Consider the following 22,778-nt stretch of genomic DNA (forward strand, 5'->3'; position numbering starts at 1 on the left):
AGCAGCTCGCGGCCCCACCCCACAACTCACAGGCAACCTCACGTCGCCGCAGGTTCTCCGTCTCCTCCTGGGTTATGGACATCAACTGTTCCATTCTTATTCTAGAAAAAAATTCACCCATTCTTTCAGTAAATGTAATACTTCCAACAAGGAATCCCAGCAGATGAATACCACCTCCTCCAGGAAGCCCTCCCTGACATGCCAACATAGATGTGCTCTTTGAATGCCCACTGCATCCCTTGGGGTTCTGTTAACCTTCAACCTTGTAGTTAGAATATCTTGCATAAAAAGACGAAAATTCCTTCAGAAAAGTGGGCAAAGAATGCAAACAGACAATGCTTAAATTCAAGTGACCAATAAAGATCTGGAAAGATGCTTAACGTCACTGGTAACTAAGGAAAGTAAATCTTCTTTTCACTTATGAGGTTGATTGAGATTAAGATAATTGGTAGCTGATGGTGACAACAGGGAGAGACAGGCACTTCCATACACCAGTGAGAGGAGTACGAATTGGCAAAATGGGTTTAGAAGGCAAGCTGGCACCTATTCAAATGTCCTTTGTATATTTCCTTCAAAAATAGTCACATAAGTGCATAAATTTAGAAAATGTTCACCATAATATTGTTTGCCATTATGAGAAATTGGAAACAACTTAAAAATCCATGAACAAAGGGCTAATTAAATTGTGATAAAATCATATAGTGGAATACTCTACAGCTATTACAAATAATGAGGTTTTTGGTTTGGAAATACACCCATGATGTAATGAGTGAAAATAAAAAAGGTAATTACACACACACATGCACATGCTGTGTGTATGCTTCCCCCCCCCACACCAAATGGGCAATAATGGCTTGGTAGGAACAAGATCCTTTAACGTTTCTCCAAGGTCTGACTTAGTTGGAAGAAGCCTGTACTGCCGAGTTCCTCTGCCTCCTGCCCAGGAGCGCAGGCTATTCCAGGGGAAGTGGGATCTGGCTGTCCAGCCCAGCCTGGTCCAGCACAGAGAAGGCACTCTGTCAGTGTGTGCTGAATGAATGATGCCACCGGCCACCACTCAGCTCGGCCCTGACCACGCTGGCTACCAGCACGCATCACAGCTGAAGTGGGCAGGATGATGGGGCCACCTCCTACCCCCAAGGGAGTGCCCTCCAGAAGGCCCTACCAGGCAGCCAGGGGCTTAGAAGGCTGGGCCGACTGTGGGAGAGGAGGCTCCCACAGGACAGCTCAAAGACCATGCTGCTATCCTGGGATCCCAGAGAACCAGGAGGAATTCACAGTCATCATCTCCTACTCATCTTTTCTAATTACAAAAGTGGTATGCCTCAATGCAGCAAACTTGGAAAATATATAAAATAAAGGGGGAAAAAAAAGTAAAGATCATCACCTATAGTTCCCACCTCTCAAAAATGTTCAGTGTTAACATTTAGGGTGGGTCCTTTTGCTTTCTGCAAACGGATACTCATGCAGACCATATTTAAAAAAATGACACACTCTGGGAGGCTGAGGTGGGAGGATTGCTTGAGCTCAGGAGTTCAAGACCAGTCTGAGCAAGAGCAAGACCTCATCTCTACAAAAAATAGAATAGCCGGGTGGCATGCACCAGTAGTTCCAGCTACTCGGGAGGCTGAGGCAGGAGGATCTCCTGAGCCCAGGAGTTTGAGGTTGCTGTGAGCTATGAGGATGCCACTGCTCTCTAGCTCCGGGTGACAGAGCAAGACTCTGTCACAGAAAAAACAAACATGTACTAAAAATTCTGCTTTCAATGCAGCTGTCACTTTTCCACTTAGCAATATCTAGTGAGTGTTATCCCTTAACGAGGAATATTCTTCTAAAAGACGTTTAATGGCTGCACATTATTCCATTGTACGTAATGTGCGTAACTAAATTCTTCTTCTTTCCAGAAATACGGATTTTTTCCCCAATTTTTATACTGGAAATATAGTTGGACATTATCCATCCAGCTTTATTCATCTCTCTGAATTTTTCTCAGGAGTGTACACAAGTTTTAACAAACTTGAAAACAGTGACTCTTTTTAACTAAATATTCTCTAAGGAGATGAATCTCCTTTTAGCTTTAGGGAAACTTTCTGGCACAATCTTCTGGAGAATCACAAGACATTCTCTCCCTAAAGCTCCGCCCCACTGGAAGAACACTTACCTTTCATTTTCCAGTGACTTCAAAATCTCAGAACTTTTCTTTTGTCTGTGGAGAAAACCAAAAAGGTCCCTGCAGTCACTAGCGGGCCTGTTTCCAACAGAACTGTCCTGCCTCACCGTGCGGCTGTGCAGAGGGGGCTGAGCAACTGGGCTGGGGGTGCCTGAGCCCCATTACTTAGGAGTTCTGGGTTCTCAGCCAGTCACTCAAACTACTCCAAGCCCCAGTTTTCCTCACCTGTGAAATGGGAATAATAAAAATAAATAAATAAAATTACTTGGCAGTATTTGTAAAGAGTAAATAAGGAAACATACATAACATGTTTGGCATATAGGAAACACCCAACAAATGGTAGCTTTCCCAGACTCACTGAGGCACTTGGAAACTGATGATGATTGGAGGAGCTAGTGACTCGGGCGAGAGAAGAGGAAGCAGGGCCTGTGGCTGAAGCCTGTGTCCGTGATCTTCCTGCAACGGACCCCCTAACTAAACATCTCAGGCTTCTTGAGATCTCTCTCTGGCCCCCTTTTCTCCCCAGCCCCATAAGGACCTACATTGAAGCAGGTCTTAGTAGCTCCTACGCTGCACAGGATTCCTTGAGGCAAATCTCATTACAGGGCGAAAGGCTGACCTCAGGGCAATGGGTTGCGTGGAACCCAAAATATTGGAGCAGGATGTGATCCCAACGATCCTGTTAAACTTGCTCACTTTATAGATGGGAAGCCTGAGGCCCAGTGGGGAAACACTTGTCTGAGGCCACAGCCCAGTCAGTAGCAGTCCCATGATAAGAAGCCAGACCTTTGAGTGCCCAGATCTGATTTGATTCCCTGTAAGCTGGTGCAAATCGAAGCATCCAGATTGGATTCTAACCATGGAAGCCTTGGGCAGGAGCAGAGGCTTGAGGGAGAAACGGACCCTCCGTCCCAGGCTCCTCCAGGGTACCACATGGGGGAAGGACTGCAAGTCGGGCCAGGAGGACAGGAGCCTGACCTCTGATTCTCCTGCAGGAGCTTCTGGATGCGGTTGGAGATGTTCTGCTCCGTCTGCTTCAGCTGTTCCTGCAGCCGCTGCCGCTCTGCATCGAGGTAGCGTTGGTGCTCACTCAGGCCCTGCTCTAGCCGAGACTGCTCCTGTGGCAGTCGGGGAGGGGGTGGGCAGAGGTCCTGAGCCAGCTGGGATCCCCTAAAATGCTGTGGGCTGTGAGGAGCACTGACTGGGGTTAGGACAGTGTCGTTCCCATCCCACCGTGCCAGTCCTTTCTGTGTGACCTCAGGCCAGTTCCTCCCCCATAGGCCTCAGAGTGACCACCTGCACACAGGAGGCTGGACTGGATGATTTTTTTTTTTTTGAGACAGAGTCTCACTCTGTTGCCCTGGCTAGAGTGAGTGCCGTGGTCAAACTCCTGGGCTCAATATATCCTTCTGCCTCCGCCTCCCGAGTAGCTGGGACTGCAGGCATGCGCCACCATGCCTGGCTAATTTTTTCTGTATATTTTTAGTTTTCCAGATAATTTCTTTCTATTTTTTTTTTTTTTTAGTAGAGACGAGGTCTCGCTCTTGCTCAGGCTGGTCTCAAACTCATGAGCTCAAACAATCCGCCCGCCTTGACCTCCCAGAGTGTTAGGATTACAGGTGTGAGCCACTGCGCCTGGCCTAGACTGGGTGATTTTAAGGGCCCTCTTAGGTGCTGGGGGACAGAAGTGACAGCTTAATCCCATTGCCTTCCCACTTCAGAGGGACCTCAGCCTGAGCCAGGAGGCCACTGGGCTGCTCACAAACCTCCTTGACTGTCTGAAGGATCTCGTCCTTCTGACTGCTGCACTGCTGAAGGAGCTGGGCATGCTCTCGCTGCCCGAGTTCCAGGCGCCGTTCAAACTCCAGTTTCTCCAGCATCTTCTGTTCCTGCAAGAACACAGATCCCAGTGACTGTCGGCACAGGCCCTGTGGGCGTTAGGACACAGGTGAATCCACCCTCAACACTGAACAATACAGGCTGCAGGTCTTATGCTGAGCAACCCCGCTTGGTATTATCACTCACTTTACAACTGTCTGTGTTGTTTAAATTTATAACAAGGAGCATGAATTACTTTACGATTAAACATCAACACACACACACACTCCTGCCCCAGGGCCCAAGCGTAATAAATCAGGTTGTTCACAGGGAAAGGCTGGTGCTGGTTTAGAGCCTCGGTCGCCTCATCTGTGAAAGGGAGTTCCTCTACCACCCAGCTGAGTTGCATGAGGATGCAGCAGACAATGCGTGTAAGAGGAAAGCATTACTTTAACCTCTAATTTAGAGCCAGGAAAAAGTCATTTCCTCAAATATTTTATGAGTTGAGATCTTTAGTGAGAAGAAAAGTGACAGGAGAAAAGGCATTTTCTTACCTTTCTCTTCTCATAGTCTGAGAACCTATTCTGGGGGGAAAAAAGATGGTGGTCAAGAGAAGGTGGCAGCAGTGGCCCTCGCTGGCATATGCACAGATCACCTGGGCAGCCCGACCTCAGACAGACTCTGGCCCACACAGACTTCAGTGTCAGAACGGAGGGCATGGGCACATGGGTGCTTCCCAGGGCCCAAGTGGTTCCAGGGGACACCAGGGTGAGAACCATGGGGCTGCTACCATGTGCTCGGCACCGTAGGAAAGAGAGGGAAGGAGCCCTTCTAGACAGTTCTGGGGAGCAGGCATGGTGCTTCAAAAAGAAGACCAAGAAATGGGAAATTTGATTTCCCTGGATGTCTGCACAACACACCTGCACTGTCCACTTCTACCCAGATACTCGCGAATGCACAAAGGTGTCTGTACAAGTTCCTGCAGAATTATTCAAAAGAGCAAAAACACTGGAAAGAACTCACACATCCATCAACAGGTGATTAGGTCAGTAAGTCACGATGCAGCCATACACCGGGCTATTAATGCAACCGTCAGTGGGGTGAATATGCACGTAGTTTTGGAAAAAGATGTCGCCATCCTTCACCCGTGTGGCGCATGATCCCACTTTTGTAAAGACAACTCAACTCTGAGCGTATGTATGTAGGTGTTGAGACAAAAGTCTGGAAGGACATTCATTAGTCAGTTAAGGATGCCCACCTCCAAGGGGATGGGATGATAGGGCACGAGAGTTATAATTCACTCACTTTACAACTGTCTGTGTTGTTTAAATTTATAACAAGGAGCATGAATTACTTTATGATTAAACATCAACACACACACACACTCCTGCCAGCAGGCAGGCTTGCCTTACCTGCCATTCTACCTCCTCCCTCAAGAATCTGTCTGTGGGCCCGTCAGGGCTGTCCCGAGAGTTCTCGGCTCCATCTTGCTCCAGAACTGGCAGCAGGTACTGAGAAGGGGGGTAGTATTCCAGCCCTGACTCTGCAAGAGATGGGACACAGCTGGCCAGGAGGAACACACAGCGAAGGTACCCAGACATGCCAGGTCCCATACCCTCGTCCTCCTCCTTCCTCCCCAGCAGCCTGCCTCTCCCCGCCAACTTAAGCCCACCGCCCTCCACGTTGTTCGTGGGTCCTCACCCCGGGGTCTTGCTCAATGAATGTCAGCTGAGTGAGTAAATGGGCACGCTGGCTGCCTCTTTACCCTCCAGGTGAGAATGAGGTGGTAGAAAAAGCCTGAAACTAGTGGAGAAACCTGGGTCCTCAACCAGGCTTTACCAATAATTCCCTGCATGTAAGACCTCGGGCAAGATGCTTTCCTTCTCTGGCTCTGCATAGTTTCCTCCTGCAAAATCTGAAAGGGTTCATAGCCTAGACCCATTTTCTATTGGGTTGTTAGCATTTTTCTTGCTGATTTGTAGGTGCTCTTTACATATTATAGTTAATAACCTTGAGTCTATAATATATATTGCAACTATCTTCTTCCAGGTGGTCAATTGTCTTTTTAACTTTGATGATGGTGTCCTTCTGAGATAAATAAGTTTTAAATTTTGATGTAGTCAAAGCTGTCTTTCCCCCACCCCAGAAAGACACAAACAGTAGTGACAAGAAATACTAAAAACAGGCAGTAGACTTATAAAAAAAATTCACATAATCAAGGAAGTGACATTGAAATGGTAATAAGCTCTCTTGTTTATCTACCAGACTAGCAGACTCTTTAAGATAATACCAAGCGTTACCAGGTTGTAAAGGGGGAAAAACGGTCCCCTGAGACACTCTTCACAGGATGGAGGCTGGTGTGACCTCTCCCCAGGGCACTGTGGAGACAGCTTGTGCCCTTCCACCCACCAACTCCACTGCTGTCTGCCCTAGAGGAAAGTTCACGCTGCCAGAGAGGTGTGGGTTCAAATGTTCAGAACAGCAGGAAACTGGAAACAACCTCCACGTTCACCACCAGGAACCGCTACTAAGCTCTGGCTGCTGGCACATGAAATCTTACAGAGCAGTTTAAGAGAACATTTAAACAATATTATGAGATAGGAAAAATGCCCAAGATTTTCTTGAGTGAAAAAAGGCAGGGCATAGAATCATATGGTATGATATCTTTTATGGTTTTTAAAATGTTTTTAAAAGAACAAACATTTTATATATATGTATACTTCTACATAGTTTAAATAAATTAAAGGATTATTTCTTATGCTGTGTAGTAGGTATACAAATGTTCACTGCTTTATTCATTAGGTGTATAGTATACCTAAATATTCATAATTTAAAAATCTTTTTAAAGAAAATAAAGGGTTTGGTCTAGCTCAACCACTGGCCAGCATGCACATTAGAGTCACCTGTTGCTCAGAGACTCTAATTTGCAGATGAGAGCAGCCTGGTCGCTGGTGTGATGTGTGTGTAACCTCTTCCCCTTCTTTTTTTAGTATAATATATGTACAGAACAGAGCACAAGTCTTTGTGTACAACTTGATGAATGTTTAACAGCAGGGGTCAGTCCCCAACCTTTTTGACACCAGGGACAGGTTTCATGCAAGACAGTATTTCCATGGACTGGAGATGGCAGTGGGGTGTTGTGTGTGGGGGTGTGGCGCGGAGCTCAGGCACTGGTGCGCAGCCCGTTTCCCAGCAGTCACCGACGGCCCAGGGGTTGGGGACTGCAGTTTAAAAGTGAACATGCCCTTAAGGCCAGGAACGAGTGTTGGTTCAGAGCCTGTGTGCTGAGACAAGCACATGCTCCTCCGTGTCTGGCTTCTCTCACTCCACATTCTGTCTGTGAGAGTCATTTAGGTTGCTGCATGTAGCAGTAGTTTGTTCTTTTCAATTGCTGTATAGTACTCATATTTAAGTATAAAGCAGTTGATTTATCCATTCTACTACTGATGGACACTTGGGCTATTACGACAGCGCTGCTATGAAAATTTTTGCACATGGCTTTTGGCATTTATTCCCGTGCATTTCTGTTGTGCATATACCCAGGAAAGGAACTGAAGGCTCATAGGATATTTGAATGTTCAGCTTGATTAGATACTGACAATTTTTAAAATAATTTTCAGTTTTCACTCCTACCTGCAGCATATGAAAGTTCCTGTTGCTCCCTTATCTTCGATAGTTCTTGGTATTGACAGTTCAATTTTGGCCATTTTAGTGGGTGTATCAAACTATCTCTTTGCAGTTTTAATTTAATTTACATTTTCCTGTTGACTAAAATGATGAGCACTTTTTTTCACATACTACTGGCCATCCGGATATTTTTTGTAAAATTCTTACAAAATTCTCATTCAAGGCTTTGGATAATGCCTTTTCCTTAAGGATCTGTAGGAGTTCTTTCTGTATCCCAGATACGAGTCCTTTGCTGGATATGTACGTAGGGCAAATATCATCTCTAATTTTATGGCTTTCCCTTTCTCTCCCTAAATGGTTTCTTTTGAAGAAGAGAAGTTTCAAGTTTAACTAAATCTAATTTACCAAACTTTTATGATTAGTGCTGTCTCCTGTTTAAGGAAGAGGTTTAGGTCCATTTTTTCCACACAGATATCCAATTGATCCAGAATCATCTATTGAAAAGACCACTCATTCCCATTGCTTAGCAATGGTCATCATAAGTGAGGTGATCACAGGCATGTGAGTCTTGGCTATGTTCTGAAAGTTCTACAGGTGACAGGAACCACTAAGAATATCCAACCTTACAGGGCATCCTGCCCTCCTCCTGGCCCCTGGACTCCTTCTGCTGCGTGGCCCTTCTCCAAGTCCAGCTCACTGTTGTCTCTCTCCTGGATGACCCCAGTGTCCCCCTAACTAGTCTCCCATCCTCCCCTAATCCCTTCTCCTCACTGCAGCCGGAGTGTCTGATTACCTGGCTCTTCCATCTGACCCTGGGCCCGGGCCCCACTGGCCTCTCCAGCTTCCTCTCTCTCTTCCCTTTGCTTCGCAACTCTGGCCTTCTCTCCACCATGCTTCGGGCTCCCTGCTCTCATAGTCCCACCTGCACTTCCTTCTGCCAGGAGCAGCCTCCCCCTTTTCTAAGTCCTAAGCATCCCTCAGGTGTCAGCCAGGCCACTTTCTCAGACAGGCCTTCCTGGACGCCCCAGCCTAAATCGGATGCCCCATGATGCTGTCTTGTAACCATAGTCTGTAATTGTATTTCCCTATGTGATCATTTGTTTTGCCCACGTCCCTCGCTAGACCTTGAGCTCCGAGCAGGCAGGCAATGTGGCCATCTTGGTCTCTGCTATCCCCTAGCCTGGGATAGCACTGGTTGGCTGCTGGGGTCACGTTTCCTCACTGAGGGGAAGAGGCAGGCAGCCTGGCTTTACCTTTGCAGAGGAACTGCAGAATAGCTGCGGTGCCGGCGCCACACACCTGCTGCGGTGGGTAGACCATGGACAAGGCATCGAGGCTCAGCGTCTGCAGACAAAAGGGCACCCCTCTTCACTGTGCAGTTCACTTCACTCCCCAACACAATGGGAGACTGCCTGATTCCCTTATTAATTTGTGTGCTTACTATCCATCCCCTCTGCCTGGCAGGCAAGTGTCCTGAGAGTGGAGAAGGCTGAGCTGTCTTGTTACCCAGCACCCGAGAAGGCCACCAGCATGTCACAAGCACTCAGTTCACATCTTTGGATAAATACGTAAGTAAAAAAGAGAAGTTATAGGACAGTATATAGAATATGACTCCACCTTTGTTAAAAAATATACATTCTCGGCTGGGCGCGGTGGCTCACGCCTGTAATCCTAGCTCTCTGGGAGGCCGAGGTGGGCGGATTATTCTGAGCTCAGGAGTTCGAGACCAGCCTGAGCAAGAGCGAGACCCCGTCTCTACCAAAAAATGGAAAGAAATTAATTGGACAGCTAAAAATATATGTAGAAAAAAAAATTAGCCGGGCACGGTGGTGTGTGCCTGTGGTCCCAGCTACCCGGGAGGCTGAGACAGTAGGATTGCTTGAGCCCAGGAGTTTGAGGTTGCTGTGAGCTAGGCTGATGCCACGGCACTCGCCCCAGGCAACAGAGTGAGACTCTGTCTCAAAAAAAAAAAAAAAATATACATTCTCACATTAGTGTATTATAGAAAAAACTTGGAGGAATATATATCACATTCCAAGTGGCTTCCTCTAGGAAAGGTTCTGGAGTACCATATACATGAAATGTTTTTTAATATTTGAATTTTTCTAACAACATACAGTATGTCTTTCTAAGAAATGACGAACATTTATCAGACACAAACATGCTTCTGTGCTTATGAAGCCCAGGAAGCAGGGGCCCTGGTTCATGCACACACATCCACAAGGCTACCCTGACCCGGTGTGAGTTATTTTGCACCGAGCCCTCCTCCTCCCAACCTCTGACTTCCCATAGGCCTTCTGACCCCTCTGAGTGCTGGCAGGAACTGATATGCTCTATGCCTGGAAGCCAGGGGAGTCCTGGAGCCAGAAAAGACGCAGGAAGCTCTGATTTTGCTGCAACACAAGTGGCTGGGTGGGAGGGCAGCTCAGGCCCCCAGCCCTGGCCAGCATAGTCCCCAGCTGGTGGGTGTTGAGTGAGTGCTTTGCACTGGGGAGTGGCAGACTGCTCCAGGGCAGAGGAACTGACTGCCCAGGGGCTGGGGGGCCCATGAGTCGAAAAACCCCTGCTGGGACACCCAATCCGCAGCAAAGTAACCCTACATGGGTACAATGAGTCACTGTCAGTACAGCGTGGTGGCTTAAGAGCACAGACCCTGGGCTGCACTGCCCAGGATGGTGGCCATATGCCATGTGTGGCCATTTACGTTTAAATTTTTTTTTAATTAAGCCAGTCAAACTTGGCAGTGGAGGGTAGTAATTTAGCAGCGGGGGGAAGTTGTAATTAAATTTTAATTAATTGAAATTAAATCACATTTAAAGTTCAGGTCCTTGGTTGCACTTGCAACATTTCAAGTGTCCAGCAGCCACAGGTGGACGGTGGCTACCACACTGGCAGCACAGATCACAGAACATTTCCATTACTGGCAGGAGGAGCAGTGACTGGACACTGCCACGCCAAAGACACACAGCCCTGGCTTCAGATTCCAGCTCTTCAGTCCCAGCTGTGTGTCCCTGAACAGGCTACGCAGCTTCACTGAGCTGCGGCTCCCTTAGAGCCAAACAGTCACACTGTCCCTGACCTGGTGGGCTGTTTAATGGGTAACATGCTTGACATCTGAAGAAGATCTTGCACACAGTATGGCCTTCACTAAGAATGGCTGCTGCTGTTCTCTCATTCTAAAAAAAGGTTTGTCCCAGGTGCCACCAAGAAGCTCAAAAGATTTTTTTAGATATCTTAGGATAGCTTCAGGATTAGAAACACGTGCTCCAAGCTGCACTGTCTAAAATGGCAGCCACTGAGCACCCAAGGCTATTTAAATATAAATGAATTAAAATTCAATAAAATCAGACTTTTAGTTCCTTGGTCATACATACCAGCCCATTCCAAGTGTTCATTAGCCACATGTGGCTAGCGGCCACTGCTTGGGACAGCACAGGCATTGAACATTTCCAACACTGCAGAAAGTTCTAGTGGGCAGCACAGAGAATAAACCTGGGTTGGCCTGTCTCCCCAGCCTGCCCTACCTCAGGCTGGCCGCCAAGGCAGGAGGTGTCCAGCCACTGAGGTCAGTCACCTCCCTTTGGTCCATCTCTGTGGCCACCAGCCCACTCTGACACAGATGCCTCAACTCAGCATCTGGCCTGAGACAGGTGATCTACTAATGGATCCCAGAGGACTCTGGGATGCCTGGCCAGACTGCTCATCACTTTATGGGTAAGTCCCTGTTCCAGAAGCCAAGCAGCACAGGGTGGGGAGCGTGGGCACCAGTTCAGACCACCTGACCTACACCCACCTCTGCTATTACTAACTGTGTGGCCCTGGGGCAAGCTCCTAAAACTGTCCGTGTCTCAGTTTCATCATCTGCACCATGGTATTTGCCCCATGAGACTTCTGTGAGGATGCAGGGAGCTAACGCAGGACAAGTGCCTACCATCAGAAAGTACCAGATAAATGTGCTCCACCTCGTTGTCATGGCTGGTAGAGCACAACTTCCCCGAGCAGGCCACCTCGTGTCAGCGTCTGCTCTGGGCTGAATTGCGTCCCTGCCACCCAAACTCATACATTGGAATCCTAAGCTCCCATACCTCAGAATGTGACTGTACTTGGACATATGGTCTTTAAGGAGGCGATTAAGTCAAAAAGAGGTCATTGGGCTGGGCCCTAATGCAGTATGATTGGTGTCCTACGAAGAGGAAATTTGGACACAGACATGTACAGAGGGAATATGGCAGAAGACACAGGGAGAGGATGGTCATCTACCTGCCAAGGAGAGAGACCTCAGAGGGAACCAACCCTGCCAACACCATGATCCTGGACTTCTAACCCATAGAACTGTGAGGAAATAAATTCCTGTTGTTTAAGCCCCACCGCATCCCCGCCCCAGCCTGTGCTACTTGTTACGGCAGCCTGTGCTGACTGACACAGGGGCCCAGGGGTGCGCTCCCGACCCAGCTCTGAGGAAACTGAGTCTCCGCACTGCCCAGCTGAGGCCCAGCTCCCTGGCTGCCTCCCTCCTTCCTTCCCAGCTTTCTGGGTTCTTTATGATCTGGGCCCTCTAGGCACAGAAACTTCCAAACACATCACTTCCTCGCCCTTCCCCAAGACACCCTCTGCCTCCCCACCTCCTGCCTCCTCCTCCACTGGGGACGCTACTGTTATCCATACCCACTTCTCAAAAATCTTATTCTTCTTTCAAGGTCTGGCTCAATATCACAACTTCCATAAAGTGTTGGCCTCGTTCAGATTCAGCATTCTTTCCTCTTCACTCCAGAAGTATGTTTTTCTGCCCCCATTATGGCAGCAAATGTAGACACACTGGTCTCTCCACAAGCATTTAAGGACCACGCCTTGGGATCTCCGTGACCCCAGCACCCTGTGACAGGGCAGGCACTCAGGAATGCGGAAGGAGGGGAGGTGGGCTCCCCACTTACCTCCAGGGTTCGAACATGAGCCAGCATCTGTGGCAATCTCTGAATCTCGTTTTCACTGATGTCAAGAGTCCGTAAGCTCCGAAGTTCCCCCAAGGTGTCTGGAAGCTCCTTCAGCTTGTTGTCTGCAGAGAGCCCAATGGCACAGCTCAACACCCCAAAGCCCTGTCACCAGCTTCCTACCTGATACCTGCTCGGACTCTGACCTCTGGAGCGTGTGCCAGGTCCCAGGCCCTGAGTCTCTGTGAGTAAGAACATGAAGGTGGAGCCTCAGTTCAAGTTTCCGCTCTGCCACTTACTAGCTGAGTAAGTGACACCTAACCTTACCTCCCTGGGCCACAGCACACTGTCTATCACAGGGAAAGTGATTAAATGGGGTGCCACCATTTTTATGATTATTCACACATTACAGTTAGACAGGCTGAGGCATTCTGTGCAGAAAGTGCTGAAGGACAGGGAGAAGACGTGGAAGAGCTGGGGTCTGGGGGTCAAGTGCTCATCTGCAGGTAAGGAGCCTACAGTAGAAGCGTGGCTCTGTCACGATCACACTGGGTAGTCTCGAGCACGACACACTCATTTTCCTCGTCTGTGAACGGGGACATCACCACCACCCTGGTGGACTTGTCCTGAGGCTCACCGCACTGCTGAGCATGGAGCCCTCTCAGAACTGTTACTGTGGCTCCTCAATTGTCGCCCAATCAGTCTGCCACCACCCATTATTATAAATATGAATTGCTGAGTCTCGGGGGCTGGGCTGCCAACACTGTCTCCCACCCCGCAGGGCCCTGGCTCCCAGCTGTTGCAGGAACCCTCCAGACAGCCTGTCACTGGTTACCATGGAGACAGACCAATCTAGTAGGTTGTCAGTCCAGTTTACAACCACACCTGGGGACTAGCTGCCCTTATGCTCAGTGGCTCCCAAGTGGAGCACCCTGTCCAGTGGGGACAGCCCAGAGCTGACCGAGAGTCACAGGGACAGGACTCCGTGGCCCCCCTACCTTTAACATTGAGAGTCTGGAGCTGGATCAGGTTCCCAATGGAACGTGGGAGATGTGTCAGTTGATTCCTTTCCACATTCAATACCTAAGAGGCAGGAAGAAATAGCATGGGAACCCACACGCAGACCACAGGGACTACCACTGCACCCCTCACCCCTGCTTTCAGCCACGCCTTATCCAGGCATCACACACACACACCTTCATCTCCTGCCAGCCCTGTGAGGAAGACATAGATTGTTACAATCCCATTTGAGATATGAGGAAACTGGGGCTCAGAGTGGTGAAGTCACGTGCTCAAGAGAGCAAAGCTAGACCTTGAACCCAGTCCTGGCTAGGTTCCATCATCTATACCATCTACGAAACGCTCACTAACTACCCCCAATCATGGAGGGAGGAAGGAGACTAACAGACTCAGGGGTCTGGGTGAGGCAGCACCCAATGAGGCTCTAGTCACCCCAGTGTTGAGGAGGAGGAAACCCAGCTGCACAAAGACATGTGACATGCCCAGGGTCTCCAGGCCGGTAGCCAGTGGCGCTGGGATTGGAACCCAGGATTGTTGGATCCTGAAAGCTGTGCTCCCTCCAGGATGTGGCACCTTGAGGGCGGTGAGGCCAACAGGATGACACACTAAGTAGCCATTAAAATAGATACAATGGAAAGCTACATAGCCAATAAAAATAACATGGAAATGAATATTTGATGAACCAAAGGACAACATGTGTTATTGTCAGGTACCCAAAAGTCACAAAGCAGTGAATGCAGCAATTCTACAAAAATATACATACAAGGAAGGTGGGGCGTGGAGGCTCATGCCTGTAATTCTAACACTCTGGGAGGCTGAAGCGGGAAGACTGCTTGAGCTCAGGAGTTCGAGACCAGCCCCTGCAAGAGCGAGACCCCATCTCTACTAAAAATAGAAAAATCAGCCAGGTGTCATGGTGCACACCTGTAGTCCCAGCTACTCAGGAGACTGAGGCAGGAGGATCGCTTGAGCCCAGATTGAGGTTGCAGTGAGCTACAATGACACCACTGTACTCTACCTGTGGTGACAGAGTGAGACTGTCTCAAAAAAAAAAAAGAAACCCAATAATATATATATATACATACACATATAAAAATAAAGTTCCTAAGATCCTAGCCAAAGTATTTACTGTGGCTCAAAGTGGTGGCAACTACTACTATCCTGCCACATGTTCTCTGTGTGACCTTGAACAAGCTACAGTCATCTCTCTGGACCTCAGTTTTTTCTGTAAAATGTGACAGTATCACCTACATCTTGGGGTTGCTCATTCAAATGCCTTCTTGGTCCTCTCCACATGCTGGGCAGCATGCTAGGTAGAGGTGCTACCCTCACAGAGACTACATTTCAGTCAGGGTGACAGTCAGTGAGCCAGCAGACACATAAATAGGGACTAGAGACCATAGCTGTGCTCTCAGGAAATAGGCCAGGGTGGAGACAGATGAGTAAGGGGGCTCCACTTAGAGAGCTCAGGGGAGGATCTGCAGAGACGTCTGGCCTAAGAGATGAAGGATGAGCCCCGCAAATAGCACCAGGAAGAGCCACTTAGGCAGAAGGAAGAGCCCTGCAGGGGTGGGGCTCGGAGGGACAGAAGGTTGAGGTGCTGACTGCAGCCAGCAAAGGGGAGACAGTAGGAGGGGAGACTGGAGAGATGGGCGGGGGCCATCGCATGGGGTCTTGGGGGGTCCTAGTGAAAAGAATGGGTTTCAGTCTAAGTGCAGTGGGAGGTCACTTCTTCCTCTGTAAAATGGGGCCACGTGAACTCCTGCTTCACAGGGTGGCTTCCCCAGGTAAAGCAAGGGACAAGCTTAGCTCAGGGCTGGCACGGGGCGAGCACTCAGTAAGCGCAGGTGCTATTCCTGACAGCAGTTAGAAGTGAGATGTGAGTCAGTGCTGAATTCATCATTTTTCAGAGGTAGACTCACTGGGTGCTTGTTTTCTGTAAAACTGTAGAAGCTCATGATGAAATCCCAAAAAAGAGATGCCAAAGATATGGTTGAGAGACACCCACAGCCCAGTCTGCAACAGCAAGGGCGTCCTCTGGGTGTCTTAAGAGCAAAGGGGAGGCCGGGCGCGGTGGCTCACGCCTATAATCCTAGCACTCTGGGAGGCCGAGGAGGGCAGGGATCGTTTGAGCTCAGGAGTTCAAGACCAGCCTGAGCAAGAGTGAGACCCCATCTCTACTAAAAAAAAAAATAGAAAGAAATTAGCTGGACAACTAAAAAAATATATATAAAAAAATTAGCCGGGCTTGGTGGCGCATGTCAGTAGTCCCAGCTGCTGGGGAGGCTGAGGCAGGAGGATCGCTTGAGCCCAGGAGTTTGAGGTTCTGTGAGCTAGGCTGACGCCATGGCACTCTAGCCCGGGCAACGGAGTGAGACTTTGTCTCAAAAAAACAAAAAAACAACAAAAAAAGAAGAGCAAAGGGGAGGGTGGAGCTGGCACCAAGTGCAGCCTGCTTCTCCTGGCCAGCACAGCCAGAACGTTCCAGGCTCATGTGACTGCAATTTCTCACTTAGGCGATCAGAGGTAGCTTCTGTCTCCTGGAGCCCTACCTGGAGGGCTGTCAGCTGCCCTATATCGTCAGGAAGGGCTGTCAGCTGATTGTCGTGGAGATCCAGAACCTGCAGGAGGAGACACCTATCAGTCAGTCACCCCTCAGATTCCAGGCTCTGGAGTGGCGAGAAGGTGCCTCTCATGTTGAAACAAAGAGCACCCAGCCCCAGATGCCTGGGAGGAGGGCTCAGTACCTTAATGGTTGCAAGACTCAGGAGGCTGCAGGATTTGGGAAGCAGGGAAGTGAGGTGGTTTGAATGGACGATCAACACCTGTGTGGAAAAGAGTTGGGGAACTGTCGGGCTGAGGAAGAGTGGCAGGCAGGGCAGGCTGAGCACTCACAGCCAGCGCAGAGAAGGATGCACGGTGGCCCTACCATGCCCCATGCCCTGGCATCTCTGCTCTCCCAGATGCTGCAAGAGGGGACACGGGTCAGAATCACGGAATCTCCCAATGTGGAATCAGATGAACTTCCTTAAAATCTGGAACTTCAAGGGTGAAAGGGACCTTAGAGTTCTAATTCTACCTTCATCCTGAGAGGTGATCCCCCTGCAGTTGTCCTGATCATAACCTTCCCCAATATCAGCCTCTTCACGTGGAAAATAGAAAATAGTAAGTGCCTGCCTCCAGGGCTGTCAAAATGATTAAAAAAACCAATGGACAAAAGGTCCTTGGCTCAGGTCTGGCACATGGTCCAGTGCTCAAATCCGGACATCTATTGCTATTTTTCACAGGCATTGACTGCTGCTTTAATACTTCCAGTGACAAGGAGTTCACTAGTCTGTTGGTAAGAAATACTTCTTACCTATCTTCATTTAGGTACTTCATTTAGAGCACTCTTATCTATCTGCATGCAAAGCTGCGATGCTCTTCTGAAAAATCATTCATTCATTCCCCTCCTAATCTCCCATGCATGACCGGAATGAAATGAGTGTCTATTATTATTAACACTAGGGTTAACACACACTTCCTATGTGGCAGGCATTATACTCAGCACACATATACCACTACCTAGCTAGCTATCTACCACTCAATTAATTGTCACAACACCTCTGAGAGAGTGGAACTGTGAATGTCTTCATCTCACAGATGAAGAAACTGAGATGTAAGAGATTAAGGAAGTTACCCAAGGCACGGGGCAAGTGAGGGTCAGAGCCAGAATGTGACCCAGGGCTGCCCAGCCCCAAAGCCTACTCTCCTATCCATGAAGACACCTGCTGCAGGCCAAAAGGGTGAGAACCAGAGAGAAGGGAGGTGTCTGTGCCAGGAAGACAGCTCCTAAAAGTCCCACATGTTTGAAATACATGGTTCAAGCAAGCGAACGTGCAGTAAGCAATTCTCTGAAAGTGAAGCTCCATCTCACCTTCTTCTGTAGAACTTTGCATGTTGCAAAAGCTCCAAATGGAATCTAAGACAAGATAAAGAAGAGTAAACATCTCTCCTTCTGCCAGTTTTTAATTTGTTCTCTGAGTGGCATTCATGTGAGGGAGAGCCAGGCAGGAGGGGGAAAAGCGAGGATAGGCACCAAGCGCTGCTGCGGAGAGCAGTGCTAAGCCTAGGGGCAAGGCTGGTGAGCAGTGGTGCTGGGGATGTGGTCGGGCCCCTCAGTCAGTTGGCAGGAGACTGCCCTGCCGCACTTACCTCGCCCCCATCATGAACCCCACCAGGGGCTGGAGAATGTCAGAGTCTTCTAGCACCCCAGGAATCTGGGGTACATTTTCTAACCAGACTCATTCACTCTTGGAGACTATGCTGAGGCCAACAGATCATCTCAATTCTTTTGGACAAGAATGAAATCTAAGGAAATGTCTCTTGACTAGTGCTTCTGGCCTTTTTAAAGAACGTATCTGTCTTTCCCAGGGATATGTGATTCAACAAAACAGGACAGACCGAACTCACAGCCAGAACAGTACCCTCACTTTACCTCTGAGAGCTCACATTTAGAGATGTCAAGAATGTCATCTGCCCCAGCTTCTTTTGCCTAAGGATAAAAAGAACTTTTGAAAAAGTATTCAAATAAAGCATCCTTGCAGAGTGGACAAACAAGGCAAAGAGACACAAAATTAAGGAGCTACAAGGGTCCATAGACACTATTGGGTTCTGCTAGTCCATTCGGCAGGTGGACCAAGGGTCCCTGCTGAACAAGCAATGACAAGTGTGCTCAGTCTAGGAGGGGAAGCACTCTTGACAGGGGCCTCACTGGTGGGGGCTGAGTCAGGTATTTCTCTAGGGGGTAGGGGAGGCAGATGGAAGGAAGCCCGGCTTGTTTGGGGGCAGTGTGGAACCCTATTTCCTGGGGCAGAGGAGGAGATGGGATGGAGTCAGAGGAAACCCACATTCCCTCACCAGACACATCTGGTATTCCAGGCGTTTCCGAGCCTCCTCGCTGGGTTTCCGCTTCCGGAAGAAGAGCGGCATCCTTCCCTTTTCCCAGAGCAATCTTCAGGACACTGGGGCACAGGAGAGAAGTTAGGGCCTGGGGACTGTGTCACAGCCTCCCATCGCCCAGGACAGGTAGCACAGTGACACAGAGCACGCAGCTGGTCTGCAGGGGCTGTGTCTGTCTCATCCTTCAGTCTGTGCCCTGAGCCCCACACAGGTGTGCAGTACTCTCTGTTCATCGTTGACTAAACACTAAGCAGCAGGATGGGGTGGAAAGAGCACATCTTGTGCCAAGTGACCTGGGTTCTGGCCTACATTTGCCACTGACCCACTGTGAGAACCTTGGCATTATCCTTTTCCCTTCCTGAGCTTGCCAGAAGTTTCCACAGGGCTTTTCCTAAGATGTTCTTTGAGGATTCTAACAGACTCAGCTGATGAATCACTGCTAGCCTGGAAACACTGTCAGAGTGGCATCAGCAGAATCAAACCAGAGCCAGCCACGACCATGGGAGCTCAAGCACGTCATAACTAAAGCGATCTCTGAGTTAAATAAAAGCCAAAAAGTAGTCCTTGCACTTACTATTCCATTTGATTTTCACCAAATCCCTGTTTGGAGTGAAGAAACGGACCCTTATTAAGTTCAGTGATCTGGTTATATGGCTTGAATTGTAGCAAACCCAGCCTGTGTCTCTGGTCTTTCCAGTCCTGATTCTGTGGAGTTTGCCCTTCCTTTGTGCTAACGTAACTTGGCACACATGAAATACACTGTCCTGAACTCAGAAGTGAGGTGCTCACTGCCTGCCCAGTATCTGCAAATATTAGTGCTCAATAAGGACAGCAATAGGCCAGGAAGCAACCATCCAAAGAAATGTATGGCTAACAGCACAGGATGTGTGATAAAATATAACTGGGTTTGAATCCAAGATCTGCTGCCCATCAACTGCATCACCTTAGTTCACTCCTCAGAGCCTCAGTCTCCTCACTGGTAAAGTGTGAGTAGTAATCCTACCAACAGTGGGTTCTGTGAGGATCCAGTGATTTCATATATGCAGAGTACATGGCACAGTACCTGGCACATAATGAGCACTCAATCAATGTCAGCCACAAAGCACCACATGTGTAACAAACATTGATTCAGGGCCTACCACAGGAGCTAGGGGAGAAGAGGCTTGGGGAGGAGATGCAGTCGAAGACACACCCAGTTCTCAGCGGGAGGGGAGGAGACCACAGGTCTGCTCCTGTGGGCGTTAGCTGTGTGGGGAGGTGGCCAGGCCTGCAGGGCCAGCTCAGGGCCCTCTTGTCAACCCACCTGCCAGCAAGATTGGAGAATGGTTTGCAAACAGCCGTCCCCCATCCCTCCCTGATGACTAGCACTTACCCTCTGCTTCCTATGACCAGCCCTCCCCTTCTCCTCCCCAATGCCCCCTCCCCATGACCATCGCTCCCCCATCCCTCTTAGAAGATCAGTTCATTCCAATTTGCCCCCAGATGTCTATCCCTCATCCCTTCCCTCCTGACGACGTCCAGCCCAGATGGGGAGAGCCACACCCATCCCTCCCCGGCTGGGGTGGGCAGAGGCCAACCTGGCTTTGTAGATGGCCCCCACGTTGCAACCCTCGGGTGGACCCTAAGGCAGGCTGATCACTCGGAGGGCTTGGTCATGGACGCGCGATCATAGATCACCCAGCACGGCCCCGGCAGAGCCGGAGTCCGGTCTTCTCCAAACGCAGGAGCTGGGGACCGAAACTCACAATTTCAGAAAGTCATGCAGACCAGGATGACGAAGTCTGAGACTCTGGGAACCGCGGAATCTCAGAATTAAGAGTTGGACTGGATTTAGACTGGAATAGATTGTTTTGGTAACTAAAACACACACAGCACGAAGGAGTTTGAGGGGGCCCAGGATCGCCGGGGTACTGGGGTGCCGGAATGGGGGTGCGGACTCCTCAGGGGAGGGGCGGGGCTCTGGGATTGGGTGACGGGGACCTCGGGGTGACCCTCACAATAAAGGAGCAAGGGGAACAGCAGGGCCCTAGATCTCGGGAGCAGACCCCTCTTCCCTGACTCCGCCGGGGCGAACTCCCCGAACCACCCTCCCCTCCGAATCCCTAGCCACAGCTCACCGCGGTGTCGGACTCTCTAGCCATCAGCCTCAAGCGCCTGCCCACAAGAAACATGGCAGCAAGGGCGTCTCTGGGAGGCTGGGCGGAGACGACAGTTCTCGCGAGAGCGGCGCTTTCCTGACTATATCCGGCGTGGTCTGCTCGTTTCCGGCCTTTTGGTTTTCGGCTCGGAGGAGGCCAAGGTGCAACTTTCTTCGGTCGTCCCGAATCCGGGTTCATCCGACACCAGCCGCCTCCACCATGCCGCCTAAGTTCGACCCCAACGAGATCAAAGTCGGTGCGTGCTCTAGCTGCGGCCGGGGCTGCGGGATGGAGCCTCCTTCCTCGCCGCGGCCGCCGCCGCGCGTGCAAAGCTTTCCCGTGTGGGGCTCTAAAGCCTCCTAGAGGCCTTTCCCGTGCTGTGCGGTCCTGGCCGAGTCTCTTAGCCTTTCTGGGCCTCAGTTTCCCCGCTTGTAAATGGGGAGGGAGGACCATACGACTTGTGGCGGCTTGGCAGCCCGCACGCCCTAGGGTAAGGCTTGTCTCCGGGCGTTCCTGCCCCCGGGACTGGGTTCGCCGGCGGCCGGGGCAGCCTCCACGCCGGCCCGCTGCGCGGCTCCGAGCTGCGAACGTCGGGCGTCTGGTGCAGTTTTGGGAAGGGCAAAGGATGGTGTGACTTTCCGGGAAGGATGAAGAGAGAGAGCTGTGGCTCCCTCCGCAGAGGCACTAATCCTTCCTTTCTCCCAGTGTACCTGAGGTGCACCGGTGGCGAAGTCGGTGCCACGTCTGCCCTGGCCCCCAAGATCGGCCCCCTGGGTCTGGTAAGTCATCCCCGCTAAGGGCGTTTCTTCACTTAACGTGAGAGCAAAGTTAACGTATTAACTGCCATGTGAGTTATATTTAATTCAAGCTAGTTTTGAGTCTGGGACTTCGTGAAGCGTGTGTAACTCACAGGCCTCTTCACCTTGGGAGCTGCGTGAACTATTTTTCAAATTGTATATAATTCACTCACAGAAAACAATCAAAAATAAATTTTTCATGAAATTATGAAGCATCGTTTTGTTTTCCAAGTTTTTATTTCTATTTTTGTAATAAAACACCGTGGCCCTTGGGAGAAATTTCTTTTTCTAGTGTGGCAGTCAATGTGTTAAACTCGGGCTGCGCAGACACCCCTACTAGACCTGACTCGGGGAACTAGCAGGAGGTACCATAGGAAGGTCATACCTGAAGAACTGAACACAGTCCCTTGAAGTTGGTATTACTGTCCACATGTCTCTTACCTGCTGCTTTTTGTGATCCTGAGGGATGGGCCTGAGGACAAGTCAGAGTTTTGAAGTCAGGAGTGGCTTGGTGATAGTAGGCAGCCTATTAGCCTTAGTCTGCATTTCCTCGCCAGGGAAATGGGGTGTGGGTGAAGATCCTGGTGAGCATTTCCAACTCTGTAAACATAAACCTAATGGTTAATATGACTAGTTTTACCTAAGAGCTATTTGGTCACCAGCCTCCGGCCTGCTTCACCTCCATGTTGTACTCTTACTGAACTTGCAGTTCCCTATCACTAGGCAGTGGTTCCTTGTCCCAAATGTTCTTTCCCCTGGGTCTTGCTTAACCAGTGTCTTACTGCTCTCTATCTTGGCCCTTAGCTAAGATGGCACTTAAGGGACACTTAGCTTCCTGTTTAGGCTAATGGTAACTGGGAAATAGTTTCAAAGTAGCAAATGCCCAAATGCCCTTCCTCACAGATGAACTTGTATAGGTCTGACACGTGAACCTAAGATCTTGAAAGTTCCCTAGGTGATTCTAATGTAACCAAGGTTGAAAACCCTGACTTCACCACATGGGTCCTTATGAGGGAGTCAGCAAGTAAGGGACTTGGCCCAGTTGTGGCCCTGAGCCAGCAGCTTGTAGCCTGGGACAAGACTTAAGGCCCAGCGTCACTTTCTCAATTTATACTGTGGTGATAGCTCTGCTTTGATCAGGAGGCTACCCTTACTTAGGTGCTTCAGCCAGCTTCCTGTGTACTGGATAAGAAAGATTTAGGGTGTTGCTAAGTGAGAAGTATTGGGCAGGTTTTAAGGCTGTGGTTCCACTTTGGGCACAATGTGATTACATACCTTTATTTCTACAGTCTCCAAAAAAGGTTGGTGATGACATCGCCAAGGCAACCGGTGACTGGAA

At 49.6% G+C, this 22,778-nt stretch overlaps 1 protein-coding gene across 1 annotated transcript in view; it reads right to left on the reverse strand.

Moving 5' to 3' along the window:
- Positions 1–20,641, reverse strand: part of LRSAM1 (leucine rich repeat and sterile alpha motif containing 1) — a 38,286-nt gene extending 17,645 nt beyond the window's left edge. Inside the window, exons 1-16 of the mRNA XM_012639655.1 lie at positions 20,622–20,641; positions 20,082–20,231; positions 18,463–18,566; positions 18,041–18,097; positions 17,480–17,524; positions 16,311–16,388; positions 16,116–16,184; positions 13,542–13,626; positions 12,547–12,668; positions 8,869–8,959; positions 5,401–5,531; positions 4,543–4,572; positions 3,937–4,059; positions 3,149–3,288; positions 2,162–2,206; positions 24–101 (exon numbers count right to left, since the gene is read on the reverse strand). Coding sequence (XP_012495109.1) covers positions 24–101; positions 2,162–2,206; positions 3,149–3,288; positions 3,937–4,059; positions 4,543–4,572; positions 5,401–5,531; positions 8,869–8,959; positions 12,547–12,668; positions 13,542–13,626; positions 16,116–16,184; positions 16,311–16,388; positions 17,480–17,524; positions 18,041–18,097; positions 18,463–18,534 — 1,166 coding nt within the window. The 5' untranslated portion in view covers positions 18,535–18,566; positions 20,082–20,231; positions 20,622–20,641. The remainder of the gene's footprint in view (positions 1–23; positions 102–2,161; positions 2,207–3,148; positions 3,289–3,936; positions 4,060–4,542; positions 4,573–5,400; positions 5,532–8,868; positions 8,960–12,546; positions 12,669–13,541; positions 13,627–16,115; positions 16,185–16,310; positions 16,389–17,479; positions 17,525–18,040; positions 18,098–18,462; positions 18,567–20,081; positions 20,232–20,621) is intronic.
- Positions 20,642–22,778: the final 2,137 nt, after the last annotated feature.

The sequence above is a fragment of the Propithecus coquereli genome, unplaced genomic scaffold, assembly GCF_000956105.1.
Source record: "Propithecus coquereli isolate 6110/MARCELLA unplaced genomic scaffold, Pcoq_1.0 Scaffold142, whole genome shotgun sequence".
Taxonomy (NCBI): domain Eukaryota; kingdom Metazoa; phylum Chordata; class Mammalia; order Primates; family Indriidae; genus Propithecus; species Propithecus coquereli.